This window comes from Anas acuta, chromosome 5 (assembly GCF_963932015.1).
Source record: "Anas acuta chromosome 5, bAnaAcu1.1, whole genome shotgun sequence".
In the NCBI taxonomy this organism is placed as follows: Eukaryota; Metazoa; Chordata; class Aves; order Anseriformes; family Anatidae; genus Anas; species Anas acuta.
This window is the reverse complement of record NC_088983.1, coordinates 1,847,172-1,866,966: the sequence shown is the minus strand read 5'-3', so window position 1 is coordinate 1,866,966 and position 19,795 is coordinate 1,847,172. Positions and strand designations below refer to the sequence as shown.

The window sequence follows — 19,795 nt, the reverse complement described above, 5'->3', positions numbered from 1 at the left end:
AGCCCAGAGGAAAAGCCAAGTCCCTAGCTCCCTGCAGATACAAATTCCATGAGTCATAGCATAATAATGATATGCCCTCACATTTTTATTTATAGAAGCCCATGCCTATGAGATGCCTAGGAGCTGCAAGATGTTGAACAAAATATCATTAAAACATTTGAGGAAGATTCTTTTTTTTTTCTTCTCTTCTGTGTGGCCATTAATTCTGAGAAGCAACCACCACAAGGAACATCACCCCCCAGTACACGGCTGCATGCTGCGATTTTTCCCCTTTACTATTATTTCTGTTAAAGGGAAAGAATTGTCTTTAAAAAGTCTTTTTACTCTGGCCTTAGTTGATTTATATTTACTAAAAGGGATGCTGAGTTTCACAGTGAAATGTGAGCGAAATTTGCACCCAAGTTTGGATTTTACTTTGTGTCTATGTTTCTTAGCGTTTTGCCTGCAGCTCATTGCTTCTCTCTTTCATCTCTTTTTTTGTTGCTGTTTATCAGGATTTTCACACAGCAGCTGAGGAGAAAAGAGTATTTAGTTGAAATGGCAACTAAGCCTTGCAGGAGAAGCAGTTGGTAATTGGAGTTTGCAGCTTCTCTCAGGTTGGACTACCGATCCCAGGACTAGACAATAATCCCCTAATCTTACACAGATAGGAATGTAAAATTGTAAAAAGTGCCATCAGGGCTTGGATTAAATTTGTTCCCCTTAAAACTTACTAAATTTCACTGTGCATTTATCCAAACATGCCTTTGTGTGAGCTTCATCCCATTGATGCTGCCTTATCTTCCAGCAGCTCTTGATTTTTTTAATTTTCTTTTCTGAGCATTTTCTTGTCTTTGTGGCTGACTGCCCAAATTCATAAATACCCATCACACTTTCCTTTGAATCCATTGTGGATGATGCCATATGACTGCCATACATTTAATTAAAAATAAATAAATCTAAAATCAGAGAGAATCTTTCAGAAAGAAATAACCATAAATACATAAATGTCCAGGGTGCGAGTAACTAGCTCCTGCGACTGCTATGTGCTGCTCCAGCAGCAGCAGGATAGCAGGTGCCAGCAGTGGTATTGGTTTGCATCTTCCTACTATGCATAAGCATTTAATGTGAGATCTCTTTGCCATTACTCATTTTTCTCTTCTTCCAGCGAGCACTGGCATGGAAGACGTTCTGAAAGTAAAATAGACCAAAGCTGCCATTTATGCAAGGAACCCATTTAGTCATAACTGCCTTTGGGTGTTGTTTTTTTCCTCTTTTTGCCTGTATATCTTACAAGGAACTCTAAGTCCTTCCAACAAAAACATGCTGCATGCTTGCTCTTTGGTTCATGTGAATGCAGATCCCTTGCAAAACACCAGGTGGTGCGCACATCTGCTGGGGAAGAGGCTCCCTCGTTCGCCACCTGCTCAGGCAGTCAAAGTACCACTTACAGATGAAGTAAGGTACTTTAAAGGTACCAATTTCTTAAACAAGTTGTGAGCCAAAGTTGGCTTCCTTTGTCACCATTCTACTGAGCCATTGGGTCAGTGCCTTTCTCTTCCACCCATCAGATAATGTTGAGATGAAGAGCAGTTGTGTTGAGTACCATTATGACATTTATTCAGAGGCACAGATTTAATGCAATGTCTTCCATTTCCACCTCTTGCTTTGAGTGGGAGCTCACCAGAGGCAAATAAATGATGTGGTGCATGGGGCTTTTCCAGTGGCACAGCTGCCTCTGCAATGAGGCCACGTGTTTTTTACCTGGTGAAGTCACCATTTGGTGAGAAAGTCTGTGAAGTACAGCCATTTTGAAGAATGCCATTATCAGTTTAACCCTACCCAAAGTTTCTGCAAAATACTCCATCCCATCAAATACGTTGTCATCGATCAAGGTGTCCAGGTCGAAACAGAGAAGGAGGAAATCCTATCTCATTTCAGCAGAGCTGCCTGCTCACCAGTTGTAATTATGGAAATTTCTCGGTATTTCCATTAGATTAATGTGTTCTTTAGATGGTTGCAAGTCTGCTGGCATCTGAGTGTTGGTGGGTATTCTCCTTGGTGGCATCTTCCCTTCCTGCTCTCGGATTGATGAGTAGAATAGCTTCCTGTACCCTATTTCTAGACAAAACCATCAGAAAGCAGAGGAAGCTCTAGGGGGATCTTGACTCCTCTCACTCAAGTGAGAAAAAGACTTTGCTCTTGGAGGTATTTCACTTCAAAAATTTCTCTTAGGATCTTAGAAATTTTATTTTATTCTTCAGTGCATATTTGAAGAAGATATCACAAGGCATTAGAGTAGAGAAAAGGTAATATTGACCTCATAAGCTTTAAGACAGTGCATAAAAACACGATCGTCACAATACCATTCAGTATTTGGGTGACAATTGAAAATGTCAAAAGAGGCAGGAATCAAGATAATCATATGCCAACAGCTTTTGGAAAATTGTACAGCTTCAACTTGACTTGAACCAGTCCTGAAAATTATGAGAACATTTAAGAAAAAAATTCCAAAGGCACTGTGAAGGGGAAAATGAAAAAAAATATATATATATAAATCTCTCAATAGGTACCAATATGTTTTGGAAGAAATAAAGGCTTCTGCTAATGAGGGTTGTAAGGTGGCTCCTCCATCCAGAAAGAGAGCAAAAATGCTGGGTAGCATCTCTGAAGGACACCTATGCATCAGGTGGAACCAGAGAGATGCTTTACAGGTCTTCAAACGTGCAGCACTGATATTATTTGGAAGGGTGTCAATGTGCACAAACTCAAATTTGTTGCCTCCTCAGTGAGTTCTTCCTTTACCTTCTTTAAAGAGACTCCTTTGTCTCTTCCACTGCAACTGCAACATTATTTTAATGCCAGTTGACTCGGACTCTGTGACTTTTCCCTTCTGTGAAGTGGAAACATAATGTCTAGAGTTAATTTTTCAAAGGGGTGGGATTCCCTGTCAGTTTAAATATAAAATAATAATTTTAAATGACCTGTGCTCTGCATTAGCACAAAAGCTTTTGCTGAACAAAAAGCACTCTGGAGAAATACAATTTAAGGCTGAGATTGCTGGAAGTACCTATCTCATTATGTCTTGGAAAAAAAAAAAAAAAAAGACCCAGATTGTGAACTAAATGATATTTGTCTTGCTTTTCTATTACATTTAAAAGAAAAATATGCACTGAAATCTGGTATTTCTGATGTCTGTTCGTGTACTCCTGCTTTCTCTTCTGTTTGCCCACCACAGCTCTGTTTATCCCAGAGCTTTTTCTTTGGGTTTTCCCTTCTTGGCTACGAGCAATCGCATGACATAAAGTCTAAAATAACGTCTGCATGGTTTTACATCAGCACCTTTGCTGTCACCCCTGGGAGATCCTCAGGTGCTGTTAATAACAGAAATGGGAGCAGGGCCCCCCATGGGCTGGTGCCCAGTGCCAGGACAGAGCTATTGCTCACAGGTTTTATGCAAAAGGTGGGATTTGGGTTTTGGTAGTGCATATAAACGTATTAACGAGGACATGTTAAACCGTATTAACGAGGTCACTGTCCAAATGCCTCTTGAACACCGACAGCCCTGGGGCACCAAGCACGTTGCTCAGCAGCCTGTGCCAGTGTCTGACCACCCCAAAGGTGAAGAAATGTGTCCTAATGCCCAGTCTGAACCTCCCCTGGGGCAGCTCTGTGCCATTCCCTCATGTCCCTGACTGCTTCCCCTCCCCAGGGAGCTGCGGAGAGCAAGGAGGTGGCCTCTTGGCCTCCTCTGCTCCAGACCAGACAACCCAAGTGTCACGTATTGCCCCAATTACTACAAAAAGCCACTGCCAGCCAGTTCCCATCCTTCCACCCAGAGCCGTGCCCTGTGACTGGCGCTGGAATCAGACAGGATTTTTGCCCAGAAAACCCAATCTCGTGGCACATCCAGCGTGTTGCTACAGTCATAAGTTCCTGGTGCGCTATCCTAAAAGTTTACAGCTCTGAGAATGAATGTGTGAGAAAGTCAGGCTTCAGAGTTTAATAAGTCCATTTATTTTTATTATCTGCAATAGTACTCTCAGGCATATGTGCTCTCTCCCAGGCTGGGCTGTATTGTGGACGAGTTCATAAAATGGTTCCATATAAAAATGTAGATGGTTTATTGATTCTTCTGCCCTTTCATTAGGACTTCTCTCAGTTTTTGTGTACAGAAATCTTATTTTTAAATAAGTTTTGCTGCTCTGCCACATCCTGTGGTGCCTGTCAGGCACCACGGTTTATGAAGGTACAGCGGTGATATCCATTTAGTCTCTCTCCTTCTGGCCCAGTGGGGCTGCTCCAGGTGCACGTTTTCTGTCTTCAGTAGACAGCAAGGAAAAAAGTTATCTTCACTGTCTCTTGGCTAGTAAATATGAGCTCCTGATACATGGTAATTTCTTGTGCGTGGCTGTGGTGTTGTAGTTTAATATCATATTAGACCTTGACTGATTAATACACGATGAGGTCTATGTAGTCTTAACAAAATCGGCATTTTGTTTTGACAGAAATAATGGAGTTTTTCAAAATTTTGTCTCATCCTGAAGGGAGAAGGAAAATAGAAAAAAAAAACACATTTTTTTTCTTCAATCTGACATTTTGATGACCTTGAAATGTGTTTTAATGTACTTACTTGTATCGCATCAGACAACTGTGAATGAGGCTGGTAGGGCTCTGACAAATAATTTTGGAAAGTTCTATAGGATCCTGATTCATTTCTGGGGCATTGAACTGTGAAATAAAAGGGAAGCGTTGATGGGAAATGCATCCCGCCTTGGAACAAATCCAGGCTGCCATGAAGCCCTTCGGTAGGATAAAGCTCTCAGTGATGGGGACGAAACAGTGCCCAAACCTTGGAGCCTGGGCTTTGCTCTGGGCTTGCAGGAAAGGCAGGTACTGTGGGCAGAGAGAAGAGTGAAGATTTGCAGTGGATTGCTTTTTGGCATCCAAGAGAGCTCAGCGAGGCTATTTTTTTTATTATTATTTTTTATTTCATTTTTTGACAGCTTTGGCACAAGAACGAAACTTTATAAAGGCATTGGCCCTGGAAAACGCCCAGCTGTAATGTTCAGAGGATTTATAATTTGTTTGGCAAGTGCACAGCCCACTGGGGATTGTGTCAGCTTCTCCGAATTGTTTAATTTATATCCCAATTCTTGCCCGGTCTGCGATGAGACTTGCAAAGTTGCAGTTTGCCTGCGAGGTGGGCGGTCTGCGGGATGGGACAGCCCTGAGCACGCAGGTCGGGCTGTGATGGCACGTGGCTGTGCCTTGGCAGGCTGTAACCTCACGTTATAGGAACGCTTTTGGTTGTTTTGCTTTCTTCTGCTTGGGGTTTCAAACCCTCCTGAATGCCAGCTGCCAGTTAGTCACCACTTTATTAATTGGCTCCATAATGGTGTGACACCACTGGGGCAGCTCCCAGGGGCCAGGAGTTTGTGCTGCCCCCATCCTCGGAGACCTTCCAGCTCTGAGCTCATCCATCAGGCCGTGCTTTGAGCAGGAGGATGGACTGGAGACCTCCTGAGCTGCCTCCTCACCTGAATATCTCTGGGGACCTTGTACAGCTTTGGTCTACGCCTCCTCTCCCTTCAAAAAGGAAAAGCAGTAAAAGAAACAGAAGCCAGTAACTGGAACACAAGTAAAAAAAAGACACGGCATCTCCAAAATAATGCATCCTTTTCTTTTAGAAATTAAAAGCATTTATAAAAATAGAGACAAAACCTGAAATCTCTCCATTGTATTTGCATTTAAATTGGAAATGCGAATGCATCTGGTCTGGTAAGTGCCAAATAATTGCTTGATATTAAAAAGTTTGGAGATGCTCTAGTAGAAGATGCTTGACAACTTAATTGTTCTGATAGCTCCTGAAAGTTAAAGTTTTAAAAAAACTTTAAGCTAAAGCCATGTTGACAGAGGAAAAATAAGGTGTTGGTAAAATGCTGAGAATGTGTCTTTTTTTAACAGGACTGTACTTCAGTCTTTCTTAGTATAGGAAGTTGAGAACAGGGAACATTCAGGCAGCATAATTCAGCCAAAATTATCTTGCGGAGTCTGAAATACCTCATTTAAGAAACCTGAATTTTGGGAAGAGAGGTGAGCGTTGTTGCATTCCCTGTAAAAGCTCTCTTCCGTAGTCACGCTATTTTTTAAAGTTCTCCTTATGGCCCAAACAAGGTGCCCCCTGCCTGCTCGCTCGGCAGGAAGGGTTTCACCTGGAGGGAGTTCTCCTCTGTGAAAACATCAAACAGCGCTCCTTGAAGCTAACCCAGGTGAGGCGAGCTCTGTGCAGAGCTTAGGAGCGATTTTATTTGATGTTAGATTTTTTTTTTATTATTTTTATTTTAATTTTGAGTGAGATGTGCAGGTCTTCTTTCAGAATCGGGAAGTTTCCCTGTCTTGCTGAGGTATGGACCCCGCAGTTATGGGGTTGTAGGGATGAACCATGAAGGTACGGGAGTTTTCCCTGCTAGAGGAAAACTCAGCCAGCAGCGTGATGCTGACCTTGGCAGACCCGACGGTCCCCCGCCAGCCAAGACTGAATATGAATAATGGAGTACAAAATAGATGCAATTGCTGTGGAGGAAAGCTGGCAAGACTCTGAGTATTTTATTTCTAAAAATGCTGCAGGCTGGTGCTGTGCAGAAAATGCTGAAGGATCTGGCCCATCCCCCTTCCTTTCAGCCAGTTTGGAACCTCTTTAAGAGGTAAAGATGGGAGTCCATGGTTAGAGACACGGTGTTGACCTAGGAGTTTTTAGGTCCAGAGAACTGGCAGAAGAAAAAGGAAAAGTTGGTAGATATCTACCGTAGATATATATACACATAGGTACATACATATGCATATATTTTTTTTCTTTTTTCTTTTTTCTTTTTTCTTTTTTCTTTTTTCTTTTTCCTTTTTCCTTTTTCCTTTTTCCTTTTTCCTTTTTTTTTTTTTCTTTTTTCTTTTTTCTTTTTTCTTTTTTCTTTTTTTCTTTTCCTGGGGGACGTGGTGGTTTTTGTTTGCTTTGCTTTTAAGACCAGAGGGAGTGACCTTTCCTCCTGCGAGTCACTGAAATGAGCACTGATTTGGTCCTGTGGTGGGTCTTAGAGACTGTGCAAGACCAGGCCACGTCTGCCATGAGTTATCTGAGACTCAGCTTGGGGAGAGGATGGCTCTTTGTGTGGGCTGTGGTGCAGGACGGTGTTCAAGATCTGCCAGGGACAAAAAGCTGGATGGAAAGAGGTGTCTGTTGCCGCACAATTATGTTTTGATTTTGTTTTAATTTTTTTTTTAAGGGCAACACTGGCATTGCGGTAGCTGAATGTCAGAATAGCACAAGAAATTAGAGGTGAAGAGTGGAAAGAGGAAACAGAAGGGCTGGTGGAAACCTGAGCATATCCAGAGGGAAAAGCTCAGGCACCAAAGACAGCCGGGGTGCTGTCTAATGAGAAGTGCTCAGCGCACAGTGACAGTGAGGAACTGCAGCAGGACCCGTGAACTGCAGCTTTCCTCTTCCTCATCCATTATATTTAGTCATCAGCAGATACACGAGCCTTTAACCATATATTTTAACCTTTCTTAATTGCATCTATTTTCTCCACTTGGTAATGAGGTGGTTTGTAGAAACAGCAGTGGCTGAGGATCTTCTGAGACAAGATTTGTTTCTTATGAGGTGGTGATACTCCACCACTATGACTTTATACAGCTTCAGACTGTTAAACATCTCTGGCTTTTTCAGTGTCCTTTGCCCCTCTGTGGTGTAGAGGGGCACTGGAAGAGCCATGACTTGTTCATTACTGCCCCCTTTTCTGGTTTGTTAAATCTCAGGTTTGTCAGATTGTGGGCTGTGGACTCTCCCTGCCAGAATTTCAGAAGCCACTGGGATGTGGTCCTGGGCAACCTGCTCTGGGTGTCCCTGACAGAGCTGCAGGATTGGACCCAGAGGTCCCTTCTAACCAAAGCCATTCTGTGGTCTTTTCTTTGTTCGTTGACCAAAGAATGGCTTTACCCAAGGCAACCCCTGGTTTGGGTTTTAGAATTGTGGCATTTTAACCATACTGTACTAATATTCTTTATGCAACTCTGAGCTTGGACTTAAATGTTTCTCTGCTCATTATTCCCCCAAATCCATTAATCTTATTGCCCTTGCTTTTTGGAAAATTGACTTCTTAAAGCACCAGCTGGACACAGAGGTTTTGTCCAACAAGCTTGCAATTTCAATAACTGAAGCCTGCTAGTAAAAGTTTATATTCCTTATTGCCCAAAAGTTGTACTCTGCTCTAAACACACAACTACCAACGCACCATGAGGTCCATTTCAACAGACCAAATTTTCCTAGCCCTGACCTGACTGCTTGCTCAAGGCCTTCATTGAAGCAAGGCACAAAGCTTGTATTATGTTGGGTCTTAGCTTTGTTCAACTTGAGGCCAAGCTGAGATATCACTTTGCATCAGGTGTAGGTGTGGCTGTGCTGGTCCCAGCAGCATGGTGTGGGCTTAACAATGATTCGGTTTGCAGATGTTGTCTCCTGTTTGTTACTGGAATTTTTCATGCGTGGTTACATGCTCATAACAGTGCTGAGTATGATGGATGGGGGTCGTTCATCAGAAAGAAGTGGAAGTGATTTTGTACAAGACACTTCAGAGCAGGCTCTTCTGTGTACAGAATCAGCGTGCAGACTGAGCTGATGTGGCAACCCAGATAAACTTCCATTGTGGAGAGCTGATATCTGCAAAGCTGATCTCAAGGAGTGCGGTTTTGGTCTTGCAGTTTAGAATTAGGCTAGAAAACCATAATTCTGAATGCTCTCCTTATGCTTTGAAGCAGGACTTGAGTTTGCTTTCAAAACTTTAGTTGTTTGGGAAAAACTAAAAATAAAAATAGTGTTTTCAGTGCTCCTTGTATGCACAATAATTTCAAAATGTGACAGAATGAAGTTCTGTGATATTCACCAGTGAGAAACAGCTTTTGGACAGTTGTTAAAATGTCTCAACTCAGCTTAGCTGTTTGATAATGCAATTTAAGACAACGTCCTGTAGAATACCAAAGATCATGAAATTGTGCTGCGCGTAGCCAAAATGAACAGGACTCTGTGCTTCTCTGGAGGTTATGGTAAGAACTTCCTTTTACTTCTATCGATTTGGTAGGGGTAGATGTGTTATTGAAGAAAGAAATATCAGAGAGAAAAAAATCCATGAGTCTATTTCTTCTGTGGGAATGACTTTTCATTTCGTAGAGGTTCATTTATGCTGAGCTTTCCATTTAACAGACAGCCCAGAGACTACAGCCTGTACTGCCGTTTCCACGGCGTAGTCATGGTCCAGGTTCCTTTGTTTCATATATTTGTTCATTTAATCATTCAGACACACAAATCCGAGCCCCATCCCAGTGGTGTAGATGTAGATATTGGATGATAGCTTTGACAAATATGTATCTAAGAAAGCAGCCGGAGGTATTAATATTTATTGTTCACTTGAGTTGCAAGGGAGTGTGCTCGGATGGCTCCTATCTCACAGGACAGCAGTGGTACAGCCCCCCCGGCCAGCTGCTAATTACACGGTCTCCCACCTTAAGCACGGAGCTTTTTTCACCTGACAGAGAAGATCTGTGGATTAGCCCGAGTTTGTGATTGCTTTGGAATTGGTTATTTGTATTGTAATACAACAAAGCTCAGGTCACGGAAACATTGCATCAGAGAAATGTCGTAGGTTGAAATGTGCCATTTTCTCAGCTGCTTGGGGTCTGAAACAGATTATTTCTGGGGAGAATAAATAACTCAGAATTACTGCAGGAAAACATCACTTAATTTACTACTATACATTGGTGTCTGCCTTTAACCACAGCAAATCAAATTACTTTGCTTTTCCTTGTTTCTCAGCAGTAAGATACCTATAGTTTTATAAAGATCATGCATTAATGATGAAATCAACCAATCCAGGTGCTTACACCATTCATATTAAACACATTAATTCTGTCCTTTGACCTGTATTTACCCAAGTGCTGTTATCTGCTCATTGCCAGCCTTCTGTGTCACAAAGCCGTTGTCTTAAAGTTAGGCAAGTGCAGGTAACCGCGTCTGTCACTGCCACGGCTCTATTCAAAATCCAACTGAGTTGCTCCTTGAAGGGAAGGAAGTGGAGTTTCTATTTTCCTCTGCAAAATCTGGGAACCAGCAGAGACTGAATATATGAGCACTAGCGTGCAATGAGAAAAGTTGGCGTCTCGAGATGCCTTGACAGATTAGGGAAAAGGTTTAGGTTTACGAATGCATTTCACAAGTCTTTTAGGGACTATCTAAAATCTTTGTCGTAAGGTTGTGAATCTTTTGAATTGCAGTCATATGAAAGCAGGATTGCTTTTCCCATCTGTAAGGCTCTAAGGAGATGAGGAGCCCGGTGTGATTGAAGGAAGAGCTGGCGATAAGGGTTGGCTTTCTTTACCCGCTGTCTGCCTCATATCTTTCTTTCAAGGACCAATGAATCATCCCAGTAATCATCTTTTGGTACAGAGATCACAGCAGTAACTTGTAGAGTTACATCTCAGTCTTTTAAAGCAAGCAGCCAGTGTCTGGATTAACAGACTGGAGTTTCTAGAGAATGAAGCTGGGTTTGCAGCTCGCTTTCCAAACAAGCTGTTCCCCTGGTGCTTTCTGTGTCTTTCTCTCCTTTGCGGGGAAGCAGAATTTGAGGCAAAAGGCTTAATCCAGCACACAGAGGAGCCATGGAAGTGGCCATCAGCCACAGCGGTGAGCTTTGGATCAGACTTTTGGCCTTTTTCTCACTGGCCTTAGAAATAAAGTGAAGAATCTTCCCAAGTAGCACAATCTATTTTTGTGCATGTGAGAAGGAAACTTCACAGGGTCAGTAACATCTGAGCACAGGAGAGGATTGCCGTGTTGCCTGACCCAGGGGATTCAGCTGAAACGTGGAACCCTGAGCAGTTTCAGAGGATCTCAGCAGTGACTTGGATCTGGAGGTGCAGGTATCAGCATTTGTTTGAAAAAATGCCAGCTCTGGGTGCTCAGAAACGAGTGGTGCACTGAGTACTGGGTTCAGTAAACCTCCAAATGTACTCGTGGTGCTTCAAGACCCGTGCAGGTCCTCACGTCTGCTTGACACGTTATCAGGAGACATTCCCATCTTGTTCACTAGGAAGAGTTTAAACCAAAAATTTCTTGCCAGCCTTAACAAAACATGGAGGGGAACAACAAGAATTAGTCAAAGCCACTTCTGGTTGGTGAGACTGAACCTGATGTGGAACCCAACTGCTCAGTCAAGGTTAAAATCAGTGATTTGCACCCTTCTGCTGCTTAATGTTACTGCACACAGACACAAACAGCAGCAAGCACAAAGCTCAGCCTTCCCCAAAGCCCCGTGTCAGCCTGGGAGGCAGTCAGTGGCCACCAGCACCCTGTCAAAGCCTGCAAGTAGCGCAGCAGCTAATGTATTCAATTACGGTGTTTGATGCTGTGCACATATCATGAAATGTGCATTTGCAAGATAGGAAGGTTTTGATGGATTAAAGGAGCATCTTGGGTTGATCGGGGTGGGGGTGGGAATACGGCTTAACCTGATGAATGCAAATAGGCCCGAGTTGAGATACTGAAATGAATTTTATTACTTTGAAATGTAATTAATGAGGGAGGGCAAAGACAGTGAAGAGTTTTGTGAAGAGTTTGAGGATGAAAATTGTTTCATCTTTGTTTATTTGATCACATCATAGTTCTTTGGGGCCTCTTTGGAGAAAGACTGGCACTTTCCTGGGCACGTTCTGAGCCTCAAAGTGGAGTCACAGACCTATTTGCACATTAGCTGATATTTTCTAGCCCTGTGTGTTGATTATGTTATGAAATCTCTGCCAGGATGCAGCTGCAGTTAGCATGCCTGCAGCATCACCTCCCATATTTTGCTGGTTAACCTTCTCTCTCTTAATTCATATATCTAACCCCGTATTTGTGACTGAAACCTTCCAGCAAAGCTTCAAACATAACTGAGAATGCGGTGAAAAACTGGAGTCCAAGCCCACTGTATGTTTTAGTGTGGTAGATATTATATAGGGAGATGTCTGCAAATTACGGTCCAAGAACCTACACAGGAGGAAGATCCAAACCTGTTCACTGACTATGAATGCAAACCCTTGTGGAGAATACAAACAGAGATGTGTTTTCTGATACCTTCTGGGCTTGTACCAGGCTCAGCTCAGGTGTTCCCAAGAGGTCAGTACACAATGCATAACATAGATCGATGAGCTCTCAAGTCTTTTTGGAAACCACATTCAGCTGGTGCAGATCTCAGGCTCCATAGCGTCCATCTGGAAGAAGCAGCTTTGGATTCCCAGGACTGCTGAAGGTGCAGTGACTCTGGAGAGGTCTGCTAGCTCCGTGGCCTTTTTCTGAGGGCAACACTGTTTGCTCTGGGCCTGAGGCTGGCTAACAGGGCCTGGGGGAGGGAGGTTTGGCATTACTGGGAGGCCGTAGCAGTGCTGCACCTCGTGGTGCTTCCCATCGTGGAAAATGAACAGGCACCTGCACTCGGTTTCCTGGTGACAGCTTCCAGATACGGACGGTGAATTCCACGTGCTTTGATGGCACGTCAGAAATGCTGGGATACATGGGTTAATTGTGGAGATCACGATGTTTATTCTGGTGACAAGTGAAATTAGGGATTTACGGATGCGGGTTGTTAAATGATGCTGCTTAACTCTGTACAGACGCTCCATTGTAAAGTCAGATTTTCTGCTGAGTTTATTGGCACCAGAAGAAAATGCTGATAGCTGTGCAGGTTGTCGAGTCTTGGAGGATGTGGTTAGAAAAGCAGTGACCTGGCTTATGAGACTTTTTCCTCCGGTTCAGAATTTCTAGAAATTTCCTGAACTTTTTCCATGCAGTACACTGACTCGTGGCCTTCCTCTAAACTCCTTGTATTTAGATGTACAAAAAATATCCGGGTTAGGTATGTGCTCTGCAGCAGTTCTGTGCTGTTTAGAGTTTGCTGTAATGAAGGGTCGATGAGTGTTAATGTGACTTTTCTATTAGCCCTTGCTGATCCTTTGCAGGAAGGAGAAACTGCTGCAAGGAGTGCATGAGAAAACAAGAAAAATCAGAAACAAAAAGTTTGTTGAAGTTATTAGCAAATGTTTCTCGTTGAAATGTGCTGTTCATCATGCCTAATATGAGTTCTTTTTTCTTGTCTGCAAACCATTAGCATAATATATTTGCTGAATGTTGTGGATGTAAGCAGTCTTTGTTCTTCTGTTCTCAAACAAAGAAGTTCAGTTTGTGTTCCAAAGTTATTTACCGTGACAGTTCCGAACTGTCAGACAATGTGTGCTTCTTCCTCTGGAATCAAAGCGTGTTAGTTCCCCAAGCCTGGGGACCTGGCTGCAGCTTTTTAAAGGGAGCAAGAGAGGCGGAGTAAAGGCTAATGAATTTTTGTGCAAATTCAGTTTTGATACAATTTTGGAAATTTTCAAACTTCACAAATTCTCAAAAGCACTTCAACCTCTTGGGGTTTTGAATGCATGGTTGTTAGTCCAATGGGTTTCATGCCATATCTGCTCATCACAGCAAGCACAGAAGTCCCTTCGTTCTCTGATTAAGGGGCCCAGCTTCCTCAACAGCAGAAGTTTCTCACATCACGTGCAAGAGGGTGTCCACAGGTAGCCAGATGCTGTGCTGTTTTCCCTGCATTGAACAAAACAAGCCAAGCAAACAGAAAAGAAACCACAACTAATTAATTAACTGTTAATTCCTTTCAGAGCTGTGGAAGTGCTAATTCAGCAAGGCATCTGTGAGCTCCAAAGAGTTGTTCTGTTCAAGGAGCTACTGAGCTGACAAAATTGGTTCTGAATTAGCGTTTTCACCACTTGCAGAGATGGAAGGAGCCAACACACCAGACTCTCTTTGCATGCTTGGTGCCTTGTACATCTGTTTGTGTTTGGTGATGTTACGCTTCCTGCACGCAGCACGTGCAAACCGTGCGTTACCCAAAGTATGGGATCCAGACACGGAAATTTTCAGCTCGTAGCCTTCACCATTTGTACCAACACCACACTTCATTGGCTCTAAGTGGGTAAATAGAGGCGAGTCCTGCTGGTATGTCCTGATCTCAGTCAAATGCTTCTTACCCGGGCTGCTTGCTGTCCATGGGAGGGCAGAGAGAGCAGGAGAGGAAAGCAGGGCAACCTGGAAAGCTTTTCGATAGACCACGAAGTCAGCACAATGAGAAGAAATGTTGGATTTAGGCATTTGTCTTCCAGTACTTGCATTCCACCTGGATATTTGCTCTTAACATTTCTAGCTGTTATTTTCTTTGTGGGGCTTTGTAGTTGGAGATATCAACATATACGTAACACCATATACGTGCATCCATACTGAAGCACACATATATAGGGGCATAGGGGTCTTGGGATTATATAGGTACCATTTTGTAAGCAGTGCATCAAAACGTGTGTATTTGAAGAACTGAATGGCTGACTCTGAGGCACTCCTCCAAAAATAACTATTGAACCAACTCTGCTTTATTGCAAACAATTTGCTGGTGTAAACGGTGATTGTTCTTGATAGCTTTATAAGCATTAAAAGAGTGACAAGAAAAATAAATAAATGAGTAGCAGAATTATTTTGCTCTTGAATAGCAGATTGATGAAGGAATGCTAGTTAAAAATGCTCATCTTGCCAGGATGATAGTGGGGAATAGTGTTCCCCCGGGGAGGCTGTGCCCTAGGTTGGTACGGGGTCCTCCTGAGCGCTGAACCTGCCTCTGGGATGGCCTCAGGAACCCTGCCTGCCTTGGGGCTCCCGTCTGAAATGCTGAGACTGCCTCATTTCTGCTTTATGTGGGTTAGAGAATTAATTACATTTGTATTGCCAGCTTGAAGAACCATGGAAATAGAGATCCTTGTAAGTGGTGAGGATGTTCTCTGAGTTGCACGTGCAGCCTTCAGCCTCAGGTTGCTGTGGCGAGTACGGGATGGGCTCTTCTGTTCTGATGAGACTCAGCCTGAGAAGTAACACCCACAGTACTCACCATGGGCTCTCCCCTGAAGTTACATCCCAGAAGAGCATCCTTTTGCCTTTTGCCAGTAACTGCCAGCTAGGACCTGGAGATGTACGCTCAGCCCTGTCACCTTTTGGAGTTGGCAGCAGTTTCCTCACCTGAACCAGCTGGTGTGGGCAGCAGCCCTGTGCTGTGCTGGGGTACGGCAGCCTGCCCCCGGGCAGCTGCAGGGACAGGAGGAGCCCTCCAGGCTGCCCCGGGGGATGGCACGGCCGTGAGCCAGGGCAGGCGGTAGCCTCGGGCATGTGCTCATCTCTTTCCGTTTAACCAGCTGGCACAAAACTGTTTTACGTGGTCATGTTTGTTTCCAGATAGATTGGGGATGCTGCTGCTGGTTGCATTAGTGATGTCAGATGGATATCTCTATTTTCTCTGTGCTCTCATACCACAGGGGTGAGGAAGGGCTTATAAAGACATCCAGAGATGGATAACAAAGATTCATCAATTATTTTGAGTCCCAATTTTTCATTTTGGAAAAGACAAATATCTTAGCATTGTACGTTCTCTCATGATAAGAAAAAAAAACAACCATGTGCTGAGTGTGTGCATGGGAAGCCTTAGTGACTTCCTAACCATCATATGTAGGTATAAAGTGACTCATGAACATATGTCTTTGCAAAGTCTGAAAGTGCAAAATTGGTGCTTTATTAGACTAAACTGCTGTGATTTTTTTTTTTTTTTTTTTTTTTTTTGGTATATTTCAGCCTTAAAAAAAGGACGCTTTTGGATCACCCCTGACCCATACCATAAAGACGACAATATCCAGATTGGGCGAGAGGTGAAAATCTCCTGCCAGGTGGAAGCCGTCCCTTCGGAAGAGCTGACGTTCAGCTGGTTCAAAAACGGACGCCCCTTGCGAAGCTCCGAACGGATGGTCATCACACAGACTGACCCCGACGTGTCGCCTGGCACCACCAACCTGGACATCATTGACTTGAAATTCACGGACTTTGGGACCTACACGTGTGTGGCGTCTCTGAAAGGAGGTGGCATATCGGATATCAGCATTGATGTCAACATCTCCAGCAGTACAGGTAAGGAGGCGTTCTCTGATTTTGGTTTTACGTCTGTATAGCCAAGGCATGGCTTTGCTTGACTCATGGGAGAAAGAGGTGGATATGCAGAGCACTTCTTGCCATGGGGATATCCAAGCAGGACCTAGGTCAGGGGCTGAGTCCCTGTGATTAAAGGACAGACACCGAGTAAGCAGCACACCATGCTCGCTCCCAAGAACACGCTAAGGTCCAATTTGCTCAGATATGCCTGCTCTTATTGTCAGAAAAATTATTGCTTCTAAAAAGGGACTTTGGCCTTTATTTTGGACTTTCAGGCATCCGGAGTCATGAAAAAATAGCTGGTAGGAAATTACAGGGAGAAGTAGGAGGGTGTTATGTTAACCAGGCTGAATCCATCCAGCTGCTCCCATCGAACAGCGAGTGCCAACAGCGGAAGGAGCTCTCTTTTTTCTTAAAGATTACGCATTGCTTGGTGGTGAATCATGCTATTCCCAACAGGGAAAAAGTTTAAGATATCTATTATGCATATTTCCAGATCAGTGACTGAAACATCTCTCTCTTGGATGAGCTAAAACCGTGGCTATTACCTTGGCTGATAATAAATGTCTTGTTGTGGCTATCGAGTAGGAGTACATAACACAACACGGGTGGTCTGCTTTTCTTTATCACTTTGCTAATAACTGGTTTGTAACCAATATATTTCTAAGACCCCCCCAGAGTTGAATTTAATTACTATGGTAGTCCATGTTCAAATAATAAAATGAAAATCATTCTGAAAGCTGATTTTTTGCCTGCCAAAAATTAATTATAATCAAAAATAAGGGTTGCTGGTTGATTTCTACAGGGAAAAACAACCAAGAAACTTCTGTTTTCAGAACACTATTTTATGTTAAAGCACAGAGGCAGAGTGTTAGCATTACAGCTGCTATCCATCCTGCCTTTTATGTAAAGCATTGCTGTGCTTTTCTTCAGATTATGCATGTTATTCACTGGGGTAAGGCATGTGTCGTGTGCTGTTTAGAAGTGAGACAACAAAGAATGCATTGAAAACATTTTTATAGCATGGAAAGAAAATGTTTAATAGACATCTTCTGACCCCTTTTTACCAAACACATTCAAGTGTGTGCTTTCTACTCTCTCAGAGAGATTAATTGCACTCTATTGCATCAAACAGTACATCCATGTTTCTATTTTCCAACTCTTACAACATCAGTTATGCTTGACAAGTACATATCATGTCTAAACAATCTCTCTCACAACTGTCATGATAAATTATTGTTTAGATTTTAATACTTGAACCTGCCGTCCATCCTCAGGAAGATACTGGTGCTGGTAGGAGAAGCGTTTTGCTTGCTGGCATTACGTTTCAGTGAAGAGCTGGAACTGCAGTGTGCAGGGTTTCCTCGGGACCATTGAAGGTGTGTAATTGCAAGCTGGAATCATTTGGTTTTGAGCAGAAAGCTTGGAAGACTGCATTTACCCTGTTTCTCCTCAGCTGACCAGTAGTTTACAAGTGTTTTGTGTGCACAGCTTTTTCAATGGCATGTGTGATTGTGGTCCTTTGACGTGGCAAATACGTGCAGTCCAAAACTATGCTATGGAGATTTAATTTAGCTCATTAGCTCTTGTGCCCAGTGATCACATCTCCAAGTAAACATAAAACTTGTGTGTATGTGCAAGCTGAGAGGTGCTCCTCCAAATGGTGGCCCTGTGGCTCCTTGAGGAGGAGCAAGAGCTGCAGGGGTGTGTGGTCACAGGTCCTCCTCCAGCACCACGTTGCTTCTGACACGTGTCTGGGAGGTTTGCATCAAGAATATTGCATACGATATGGAGCTGAGGTAGGTTGACCTGCGATCGAGTTGGGGAACACTGAAGCAAAATGGATGTAGGTAGGTCCGTGGGACTGGATAGGAGGTATCTAGGGGAGCTGAGCAGTGTCCCTTCAGGGCCACTTGGTCATCTTTGAGAGGTCATGGTGACTTAAAGACATCCAACAAAAACTGGAAACATGCACATTTTGCACATTTTGGCCTGTCTTCACTAAGGCAAGACAGAGACCCAGGGAAGCACAGGGAGGTCATCCTCAGGGAGCATGTTCTAGAAAGCATGCCCATCCACATGGAGAGACAGCAGGGGACTGGAAGCAGGCAGCATGGCTTTTACCACAGGCAAGTTATGCCTCACCCAACCTGGGTGCCTGCTGTGATGAACAGCCTGGGTCTGTGGGCAAGGGAAGGGGAGGGAAAGCTGTTTGCCTGGGCGTTAGCAAGACCTTTAAAGCAGATTTTATAGGAACCTATAGCTGAACTGGTAAAGTCTGGTTTAGAGAAGTAGAATCATAGAATCATAGGTGGGCTGGGCTGCAAGATGGATTTGCAAAATAAGATGCAAAGAGTTGTGGTCATGGATGCAGAGCCCAATTTGGCATGCATGTAAGTGAGCAAGCAGTCAGTGTTTACACAGCACATCTCTGCTGCATTTCCCACCCTGAAACATAATGCAAACATATTCAAACCTCAAGAGACAGGAGGAAAAATCATTTCATTCAGCTAGTTATTATTTTGTTATTTGTTGTTTATTTTGGATGTGTCTTATTTTTCAGAGATCCTTGAATATTTTGCTTCTTGCAAAAAAATTATAGGTATAAATCAGAAGTATTTATTCTTACTGCTCGATGACTCCTGAAATGTTCTTGCCAAGTTTGGTGGACTTTTAATTGACTTCCCAGCAGCTGTGCTGGAGCAGGGCAGGGAGTTGGGTGAGATCTGAGGGGGGCTGTGCCCACTGCAGGGCTCCAGGCTGCCTGGTGGAGGAGCAGCTCTGGGGGTCCCAGTAGGCAGTGAGTGGGGTGTGAGCAGCACTGCTCCCTGCCAGCCATGGAGACCAGTGGATACTGGGTCCAGTTTGGGGCCCTCAGTACCAGAAAGGCTTCATTAAACTGGAATGAGTCCATCAGAGGGTTATTAATGCATATCTTGCTATTAGGTAAAGAGCTGAGTAGCAAAGAGAGGTTTGTTGTAGGGTAGGTGCTGAGTTTGCCTGATGGACAGCGAGTGCATGCAAACTGCTGCTGCATTCCCCATCTGGCAGAAAGGAACCGCTGTGTTATCTGCGCTTGCTGGGGATTCTTGGGGGAAATTGATGGGATTTATTGGAAACATCCGTTAGGTGACGGTACCTGTAAGCCCTTCAAAGTTTCCGTAGGCAGTGATGGATTTTGGCAGCTCTTACACTCGCTGTCCTGTAACACTCGAGAGAATCAGAAAGGGGGGAAAAATAGCATTTGGAATTTGCCTTGTTTAGCATCTTAAAAGATATTCTGCCTATCCGTGTGACTTCATTACCTGATTAAGTGGAAGCTGAAATAGTTTCAGTGTGCCTTTGAAGGTCATTACTGATTCATCAGGAATCGTTACTGCTGTGGTAATTATGAACATAAGGCCTAAGCACAAACACATTTTCCAAATGCCAGAACTTGCATGGATGTTCTGAGTGTTGTGCTGTGTGTCTGCTTTCTAGTCTCACAAAGAGCCCTCTCTTCCTGACATCCACGAGTTCCTCCTGGAGCCACGAAGTCGGGCAGGGGAGGCTGTGTCACCCCCTGAGCAAGGAAAGGAGGGAGGCAGCTGGGTCCCCTCCACCTCCAGCAGGTTGGCAAGGGACGTTTGGCCATTCAAGGGAGCTGTCAAACTCTTGGTATGCTTGGTGTTACCCTTCTTTTAGCAGGTTTTCCCCTCTGATATTTTGTACTTTCAGCAG

At 43.7% G+C, this 19,795-nt stretch overlaps 1 protein-coding gene across 6 annotated transcripts in view; it reads left to right on the top strand.

The window, feature by feature from the left end:
- MDGA2 (MAM domain containing glycosylphosphatidylinositol anchor 2) overlaps positions 1-19,795 on the top strand; it is a 324,213-nt gene that overhangs the window by 179,828 nt on the left and 124,590 nt on the right. For all 6 annotated transcript variants that reach the window (XM_068682207.1, XM_068682208.1, XM_068682210.1 and 3 more), the window contains one exon: positions 15,725-16,054. In XM_068682207.1, the coding sequence (XP_068538308.1) occupies positions 15,725-16,054 (330 nt within the window). The remainder of the gene's footprint in view (positions 1-15,724; positions 16,055-19,795) is intronic.